The 10410-nt window shown below is 33.5% G+C and overlaps 1 protein-coding gene across 1 annotated transcript; it reads left to right on the top strand.

The window, feature by feature from the left end:
• The first annotated feature begins 9309 nt into the window (after positions 1 to 9309).
• LOC108460009 (uncharacterized) lies at positions 9310 to 10104 on the top strand. Its single transcript, XM_017759394.2, has 2 exons — positions 9310 to 9547; positions 9637 to 10104. Exons 1-2 carry the CDS (start codon positions 9448 to 9450, stop codon positions 9891 to 9893), a joined length of 357 nt encoding a protein of 118 aa, XP_017614883.1. The 5' UTR covers positions 9310 to 9447; the 3' UTR covers positions 9894 to 10104.
• Positions 10105 to 10410: the final 306 nt, after the last annotated feature.

Raw genomic sequence — 10410 nt, 5'->3', positions numbered from 1 at the left:
GAAACAACTTGGCTTATATGACATGTAATAGGAGGGTTGATTTATTGTATAATGGATGTGCATATGGTGTTGTGGATGAGTATTTACTTAAATGAACATACTAGTTCTAGGTTGAAGCATAAATGGAAGTAGTGGGATGGGCATGAAATGGTAAGTCTAGTTAAATTAAGCATGTCATCTTGGGATTGAATGTAAGTCATTTTGAATGTGCTTGTGGCTTGTATATTTAGTTAAGGAAATAAATTTGTAAGTGTTTATGTTGTGCTATCATGGAAGACACATTGGTTAAACTTTAGGTTGATCGTTTCAACATGTTTTTAGTGTCATTGATTGCATTCTTAGAGCTTGCTTACAGGGACTTTCGTTAGGTGTATGCACCTAAGCTTTTGGATGAGAAATAGACATGTTTTGGGTCATTTTTGTGCACACACGGCCTAGGACACAAGCTGTCACACAGCCGTGTGTCACACACGGGAAACCCACATGAGCATGTGCCTCGAACGTGTTAGGTGCATAGTTCACACGAGCTGGCACACGGCCTGCGACACGACTGTGTGGAGTAGCCACACGGGCGTGTGGGATAGCCATACGACCATGTTTGGAGCTACACAATCTGGGCTCTATCACATGGCCGGGACACACGACCGTGTGACCCCTGTTTTGGAAAATTTTTATTTTTTTCCCAAATCTTCTGATTTGTTTTGAATTGGTCACTGATTGTTCCTAAACTATTTTTAAGGCCTCGTAGGCTCGATTTAAGGCCCATAAATGAATGTTTCACTTTAATTTAAATGATATATGAATATTCAAGAATTAAATTGTAAAATTGATACTATATAATATTGAATGCTCTGAATTGTATTGTAATACTCTATAACCCTAATCTAACGATGAAGACGGGTTATGGGTGTTATAGTTGAAATTTAATTTTGATCCCGAATCTAAAATCAATCTTAGTTCAACCCATTCTTCCTATCGATTTAGTGAAAGCTGTCCATTCCATCTCTAACCTTACTAAAAAGTGATAAGTAAACCTTGACTCTATGCTTCGTTTTTGTAATTTCATTGTATGAATCTCCAGCCTTAATCCTTAAGTTCCATTAATGGATCCAATCGAAATCTTGTCACATATTATGTAAATATTGAAAAATCTTAATTTAATTGTTAACTTGAGCGTATTTTTTTCTTTGAAAGAATCGATTTAGGTACCCTGTATTAGACTTAAGCATGAGGAACGACGTTCGAGACCTCGGTGACAGGTGTGTGTTCTTTTACAAGCGAATCAAGGCAAACTGTGCCTCAGAATAAGGCTACACGGCCAGCCACATAGGTGTATAGGTCACTCGTGTGAACCACATGGCCCTTCACACGACCATGTCCCCCTTGAAACCTTAGGAAATTCATTTCTCACACGGTTTAGGACCCTCGACATGCCTACCACATAGCCGTGTCTCCCCTATAGGTTGATTTTATGAAAACTAGATAGCCACGATTTGCCACACGGCCTAGCCACACGGTCCGATCACACGGTCGTGTGTCCCCTGCAAGTCAGATTTTATAATTTTGACCTAGAATTTTATGATTTATTTAGATTAATCCCTGATTAATACCCAAGCTATTCTAATGTTTATTTTTTTCAATTAAGTCCCTTATAGTATGAATAATGCTAGAACCCATGATCTGATTGACTGTATTAATATTATATTTGTACATATATTTGCATGAATTATGGATAATTAAGGTTATTGTATCTATATTTGTGATTGATTGTATAACGTGCCTTTTGACATCGCTAAATTGGATCCTTGAAAAGCAAATGTTTTGGCTACTATATCAATTAAGTGTGAGCATAATTATTGCTTCCATATTTGATTTGTTATAATTATGCTATGTGTTTCCTTTTTAATCTGTTATAAGCATGTTATATTTTATTGCATGGGATGAGACGTTTTGAAAAAAGGAAGTTCTGACAGATTCTTAATCTGCAACTTTGGTGGTTTATCCACATGCATCTAGCAGCTCTCATCTGTAATTATGCTGTGTACTCACAACCATCTAGAAGCATATTAACTTACAACACCGGCGGTTCGTCCACCCATTATCTAAAAGCTTTTATCTACAATTATGTTGTGTATTCACAACCATTTGGCAGCATGTTAACCTACAACTTTTGTGGTTTAACCATAACTCGGTGTGTAGGGATGGATGAGTTTTGGGGAACTCTCATGGTATATAGCGATGGGATAGAATGTTATCTATTAAACTAAATTTATTTGCATTTGTAAAGCATGAGCTTGAAATTTTGAAATCTCCAATATGATATGACATATGTGTATATGTGAATTAGGCTATGTGCTGTGATTTTATATGCTAATCAATTGCATTGATTTTCTTGTGATGGAACTGTTTTCAAAACTTTGAAAGCTTACTGGGTCACTTCGGTGGCTAATGTAATGTTTTAAATTCAAGTCTAACGTTTAGGCCGATTTGGAGAGGTTACATTTCCAAGGATAGGATTTTCAAGGATGGCAACTTTTGTTGAGGCATTAGAGGGAATGTTGAAGGTTGTAAGTGGTATTTTCCTTCCTATCATAGTTCTTGCCTTGCTAGTTTCAGCTAGATTGCCAGTCTTCAAGCAAAAACCTTGCATTATTGAAATTAACTTTCATATCAAGAAGTCTAATGACTCTTGAGAAGTTTACTAGTAGTTGGACGAAATCATCAACAAAAACAATTATTTTCAAATAAAACTCCCTTGGCATTTAAAACATCGATAGTTTAAAAATGAGCCTTTCAATTTGTTGGAACTATCGATCTGCCCACATTTTTGTAATTGTTATCTTATTTTAGTTGTTGTAGCAGAGAATTGAATTGTGATGACCTCATCAACTTCATCGTCTAAAGGAAATGGGTTAAAATTTGGAATAAGGTTAGAGAAAAGGTTGCGGTGGAGTAGAAACAAGAGTAATTGTGTATGGGATAATGGATAGAGTTTGAGGGTCATTTGGATGAGTTTGGGTAGTATCTGTCATAGGTGATTCAACTTTTATAGAATCTTTTCTCGAGAGATTTTGAGCATTACTATCCTTCTCTTCCTTATTCAAAGAGGGGTCAGACTAAGGATCGTCATCATGTAGAACATTTTGTTGAATATAGTTGTTTGAAAGGTCATGATTTTCTTCATCTCTGTTTGGTTTACCACTGTCTTCATCTTCAATACTAACAACATTACTTGATCCAAAACAGAATCAACCCTTAGAGAAGGGGTATAAGGAACTGGTACAAAGAAAATCAGAAAGGTTAAGTTCAATATATGTCGATCTATTGGAACCTTTTGATCTAGATACTCAGATAGTTTCCTTAAAGTGAATTTGGTTTACATCAAATTCAGTCTCATATACGAAACCATGTTTGATTTCTTCCATTTGTTCATCAATCATCTCTTCCACTTCCTGGTCATCATGAGGGCAGTTGTTCCTTATGTGATTGATGGTGCCAAACCTTATGAAAACTTTACAAATATAATCATATAAAAAAATCAACCCATTGTCTAACACCATTGTCTCTTTGGATAGTGTAGCCAACCATTAGGGGACGCCAATGATTGATGTCTACGCGAACTTTAAGGAATCAGATGTTGTAAGGATTACCATCATTATCAACAATTTGCACGACTCTTCTTACAATTTGACCAAGGTGAGCAACTTCAAAAGTTCTAAGGTATTCGAGTTGGAGGCCCCATATTTTTAACAGCCCGTTATTTAATGGTGTCGAAAATGGTGGTTTCAGAACCGCATTTCCAATGTTTAAGGAAGTCAGTATAAAGATTAATTAAAGTTTGGTCCCTTAATTTTTTCAAATAGATAGTTAATTAAGGTACAATAACTAAATTCTAAAAGTTTATCGCTATGGATTTTTAAATAACCGAAGGATCAATTGAAACGGTGGTGGGCGTTATTTTTCATCCACTAAATTTTTTAATTAAGCTTAACATTAGATTAATTAAGATTTAGTTAATTAGTTATTAAACAAAGTATATAAGACAAATTTTAAAGGAAAAACAAGCCTTTTATGTTCATCTTTTTCATTTTCACGAAGCAAAGAAAAGAAAAATGGGTTTTGAAGCTTTCATACTTTCAGTCATTAATAGATTGAGAATTGAACCAAACCGGGGATAATCGAGGTAAAGACAAAATTGTTGATTAGTCCTTGAAGATTCGATTATTTGCTATTTTGGCCAAGTAAGTTCATATGGTATGATTGTATTTAAATTGTTATATATTTGAATTATGAATTTGTGTATGTTTGATAGTAATTTGAATTGTTTGAAATTTGGTACAAAAGTTGATATATAGGCTAAATCATAAAGAAATGATAAATTGGTTAATAAATTGAATATGATGAATTGCGATTTGAGATATTTAATGAATTAATAGTTGATTACCCTATTAATTGTTCAGGCAGAGTCGGATATAGTTGGTATGTCATAAGATAGATTAAGTATGGGTTACTTAGACTACTTGTCGATAAGTGCTAGGCACAAATTTTACTTCGGTTATACTGATGAGCTTTGGGCACAATCATGTTACTTCAAACTTTCTGATGAGGCAATAGGTGCCAAATTTGGTGTGTTGGTTGGATCCATATATCCTTTCGAGTCCGAGTCAGGTTAATAGGGATATAAAATGTAAAGTTGATAATAATATATCAATTGAATTGATGTAGTGAAATAATGCTTAAAAGAAAAGGTACAATACATGAATTCTGATAGTATACAAAAAATTATGCAAACTGGATATACAAATCTAGAGGATTGATATGAGAACGCGATGAATTAATTGATTCGATTCGGAAAAAAAGATATGAATTTGATATTGAATTGATTAAATGCCGATTAATTATGTAATGACATTGAGATATTGATTATAAGTGAATTAGAATGTTATATATTTGAATCACTATATGATACAATTATATATTGAACTCACATTGTTGATATGTGGTTGCCATGTTTAGGAAAATTTTTCAAGCTAGTAGTTTATTATATTAAATTGTAAATTGAGGTAAGTTATTGTTTAATCTCTATGAACTTACTAAACATTCGATATGTTTACCCCGTTATTTTCCATTTCCCTGTAGATTGCCAACTTGCAGAATGTGTCAAGTGGATTATCGATAAGCTCATACTATCTGATTATTAATTCGATATTCTTTCAACCATTTAAGGATCGGTTTTGTGGCATGTACATAGGTGTTATGTTATGGTTAACCTTTAATAATGATATAACTTGAAAACTATTTTATACATGACTTTGCATAATGATAATGCTTGTTTATATGTTATGCTTTTGGTAAATGGTTTGAGTTGTATATATAACTATTCAAGTGGTATCTTTAGATGTGGATTGAATAATGATCAAGTTGGTATTTTGTTAACGATTACTTTATATATCGTGTTTGTAACATCCCGATTTCCAATGGGACGGAACAGTGGTTTCGAGACCATAAAATTCTATCATATTGATGCGTAATTATTATTTTTAGAATATTTATAGAGTTATTAGAGTCGTATTAAAATTCGATTAAGAAATATTAATGTTTGGATAGTTAATTAAAGAAAAGGACTAAATTAAAAAATGTGCAAAAGTTAGTAATTAGTTCAATTAAATGATTAAATAGCTTATTAATTACATGATGAGAGACCAATATAATAATTAGTCCCTAATAGATAGTGTTGGACGACAAAAGGAATTAAAAAGATAAACTAATGTGATTTTAATGACATAATTGTAAATAAATAGAAATTAAATAAAACAAATTAGAAGAAATAAGTTTTTCTTCTTCATTTCTTCTTATGCCATTGCCAAACCACCATAGAAGTAGCTTGGAGAATCAGTTGAGCTTATAAGCTTGCATGTGAGTTCAATTCTTACCTGTTTCTTATAATTTTTTTTATGTTTTTGAGATCGTTACAACTAGGTCCAACTAAGCCGTACCTTCGATTCTAATTCTGTTAAAAATTTTGGAAGTTACCATTGTTGAATATTGAATTTTTTTGATGAATATCATATATTAGGAGCTTTGATTTTAATGTTTAATGATTTTGTAAAGAGACTTTTTGTTAAATATTGATTTTAGGATTAAATTGTGAAAATGTCAAAATTTTAGGGTTTAATAGTGAATTTTTGTTATTAGGGACTTTTTAAGGCATAGTATATTTGGATAAAATATTTACTTAAGTAAAATAGTTAACTTGATGAATTTCGAGTTAAGGGACTAAATTGAAAAAATTGTAAAAGTTTGGGGTAATTGTGTAAATTTGAAAAATAAAAGGGTATTAATTGTAAAATGGATTGAAATATGAAATGTATGCTAAATTTAACAGTTTTATAAATAGGTAATTAAGATTACATGGTATAACATATATATATATATATATATATATTCCATTATTGGAAATGAATCATTATTTGAGTTATAATATTGAAATTGATGTTCGGTTTGAATTGAACGCGGGATAGAGTACATTTGAGTTTTGGTGTATTATAGAGGTTTGGGGTGGAGATAGTATCGGAGGGAGATATCTGTATATTACCCAAGTAAACTGAGGTTCAACATTTGTTGCGAACTCTCGCGTTATACTTTCTGTTTGGCGTGTTTCGGGTGGATCAGCTCTTTTGAGCTTCTATTAAGCTCTTATGAGCTTCTATTGGCGTGTTTCGGGTGGATAAGCTCTTATGAGCTTCTGTTTGGCGTACTTTTGTTGAATAAGCTTTTATGAGCTTCTGTCTGGTATGTTCGGTCTATCTGACAATGTACTCTTATCCGTAAATTATTCTTCAAATGAAAAAATCTCGGTAAGGTAACTTGTTTAATGAATGTGAAGGATATGCTATTTATTAAATATTGATCTGAACATAGATAAATTTATCGATTGAAATTGTGATTGACAGGGAGTTTTCATGGATGATTATTATTGTTTGAATTATTATAATTAGTTCGGTAAAATTTATCGTTTAATACGTTGAACTTACTAAGCTTCATTAAGCTTACTCGTGTTGTTTAATGTCATTGTAGATTCTCGGAAGGTTGGACGATCGGATCGGCACTCAAGTCACACTATCCAGCTTATCTCGGTAGTTTTTGGAACGTTTAATTCAGATTATATGGCATGTATAGGCTCTTGTGTTCTTTTGGTTAATGTTTGACTTATATAAATATTATGAATGATATTTTGTGCAAATAACCAACTTGCATGTTACTTGAGAACAAGGTATAGTTTTTATGCTAGTATGAATGGTGTTTCTAAATGAAATGTTGTGATTGTGGTACCTTTGATAGGTATTTTGATTAGGTATTGCTTGAATGAATTGATGAATTGAATTGATGTTTATTTTGATGTATAATTATATATATATATTTGTGGTACCAATGATGTTACATTGGTTAGGCACTTATTAGGTTGGTTTTGGTGTGTTTATGACTCGATTTATGTCATTTTGAATTGGTGTTTTGGTTGGTATTTGAGTTTCTTAAGGTCCAAGCAAACTTGAAATTGTAAACTTGTGTTTTAAGGTTTATTTTGGGGCCACATAGCCTGAGACACGGGCATGTGTCTCAGCCGGTATGATACACGGCCATGCGACACAGTCGCGTGTCCCTTGTAGGTTCAGGGCATGCAAGTCAGGCAGTTACATGGCCTAGCACACGGCTTAGCACACGGGCGTGTGGCTTGGCCGTGTAACCAAGTCAGTGAGTTACACGGGCACTAGTATGGGCTGGGACACTACCGTGTGTGCCTATTTCGAATGTCCACACGGCCTGAGACACGGGTGTGTATCTCAGCCGTGTAATCCCTGCAGTCCAAAATTTTCAACTTTTTCCTAAAATTTCCAAATGTTTCCTATTTAGTCCCAGACTGCTTTTATAGTAATATTTGATCTTCGATGGCTCGATTAAGGGACATTATGAATGTATTTGAATGAAATTAGATTATGTTTGCATTGACGTATGATTTGAATGGTTTACTATTCTGTTTGTTCGGTAATGCTCCGTAACCCTGTTTCGACGATGGATATGGGTTAGGGGTGTTACAATGTTAAAGGAATGACATGTTTAATGGATGATTGTATGTTGTGAGTTGTAGAGAATGAATGTGGTCATTTATACATGTTTTTAGGTATGTATTTGAAATGTTTGGTGCAGGTAAAGATAGATAAGTAAGCCTAAGTTGATGGAAAAGTGTGGTAGCTATGAAATAGGTACCAAATAGCCTAAAATGTACCCAGAACAGAGTCCACGTCACGACGAGCTCTAGATTTTAGGCAACGACATAATGAGGAACCTTGTCATCATAACAAGACCAAGTCAGTATGTCACGTCACGACGAGGAACTCCCTCAAGTCGTGACGTTGACCTAAAATTTTGAAAATTTACAATTTAGTCCTATTTCATGCTCGGGCTAACAAAAGAGCTTTCATAAGCTCGATTAAGACTCGAAAAAGATAGTATATCATGATGTGAATGTGTTTATGATATAATTAAATGTTTGAATGATTTATTTTTTGATTATTTGATGGTAGTTGCTCTAGCAATAAATGTGACATATTGTAGCTTGGACTCGACGATCGGATTGAATAAGGGGTGTTACAATATTTGTATCTAAACATGCAAGGATGAGAAGAAGTCAAGGCTAGGGGAGATGTTGGGGGACCATCTTGCTAACATAAGTAGTGCACCTTCACCTAAACAAGGTCCTACTCTTATAATGAAGGGAGGATAAGTGATAAGCTCAAAACAAAAGATAAAGATAAATATTCGTTAGAAAAAAAAGAGGAAGATGAAAAGATAAATAGAAGCAATTAATACAAAAATGAGCACAAAGGAGACATTTTGGGGAGGAAAAAGAGAAAGAAATTTAAAGAAGTAAATGAAGGGCAGTGTGTAGATGAACAACTAGCTCTTAAAAACCGGGAGGTTACTGTAAGCTAACCGTCGCTAGAAAAGCTTGGTAATAGTCCCTATGAAAGAGGCTTTTCTAGAAGAGAAAAAAATCAAAATATTGGGCCTTGATTCTCTATATAAATAGTTAAATGGCTGGAATATGTAATTACGTATTGTAGAGACTTCAACCTGACGCACACCTAAGTGGCGTAAGCACATGAAAGGCGTCTGTCTGTCATTTACGTTGGAATATATAAAAATCCCGCACCACAAGACCCCTCCATAGATTGACTGCACTGCCGAACTAAGGAATCGAATATTTAATATTATATTATATAATATTTTATACATATACACACTAATGAAACCTGCGTTTATTATAGGCTACATATATAAGTACGTGTGTGTTAAACTTTCTTAAACCCGAACCTCCACACAGAATCAAACCCCATTTCTAAACCTTGTTTTTATTTCATTAACTAGTTCAAAAAATCAAACAATCTAATGGAAGGAGTACATAAAGAAGATGAAAGCTTCAAGGAGAAGGAGGTGAAATCTTATACTGCAAAGGATGATGTTGTTCATCAACCTTCCGAAAAACAAGGTGAAAAGAATATCCCACAATATCTTTGCACCCGTGTTGTGTTGCAGTGTTGTTGTCATGTTTTAATTTCTTCTTGTTTGATGATGTAGGTGATGAAGGCTCCGAAGATGGAGATAAGTCTGGTACAGGGAAATATCACCCGGTATCAGCTGAAACTCTACCGGTAAAGCCTGTCAAAAAGGGGTCTCCAGACCAGTCTGGGGTTCGAGTTCCAACACAAAATAAATCAAATCCGAGTGGTGAGACAGTCGAGGATATGGTTATCTATCCAAGACCACTTCCTCCACCACCAAACTCCAAACCTCCTGGTAAAAAGGGTTGCTCCTGTGGATGTAGCATTTTATGATTCCCTAGTTTCATCAGTTTCTCACCTTTTCATCTTAATATCTTATATTACTAAATTACTACATAGTTTCAACATTAAATAGTCTGTTTTCCCCGTATCCTCATTTCTGCATTAATATAGGTTCATATAACTTTGATTTTTATTTTTTTTGTTTCTGTTTCTCCATATATGATCATGTATTTATTCATATAATTACAAACCCCTTTTTTCATTTCGTTGCTTGAATTCTTTATTATTTGAAATATAGAGAACGCATATTCATCGCATAGATGTAAAGCTTCAAAAATTTCAAATATATGAATTTGTTTTAAAGATTTAACATATTAATGATAACATTATACTTAATTAGCTGGATTATATGAACAAATACCACATATAATCTCATGGTAAAATCAACGGTTATGTTTTTCTTTTATCATTACAAATTAGAAAAAAAAAAAGAAATGGATGACAAAAGACTCAAACTTTGTAATTCATATAATCATCCTTCACAACAACGGATATATAATTATTAAAA

Source organism: Gossypium arboreum, chromosome 4 (assembly GCF_025698485.1).
Source record: "Gossypium arboreum isolate Shixiya-1 chromosome 4, ASM2569848v2, whole genome shotgun sequence".
NCBI lineage: Eukaryota > Viridiplantae > Streptophyta > Magnoliopsida > Malvales > Malvaceae > Gossypium > Gossypium arboreum.
The sequence above is the reverse complement of the archived record's forward strand: the minus strand, read 5'-3'. Positions and strand labels throughout refer to the sequence as shown.

Coding starts and splice junctions, on each gene's coding strand:
- LOC108460009 (XM_017759394.2), top strand. CDS start 9,448: ATGGAAGGAGTACATAAAGAAGATGAAAGCTTCAAGGAGAAGGAGGTG. Junction 9,548..9,636: donor TCAACCTTCCGAAAAACAAG/GTGAAAAGAATA, acceptor TTGATGATGTAG/GTGATGAAGGCTCCGAAGAT.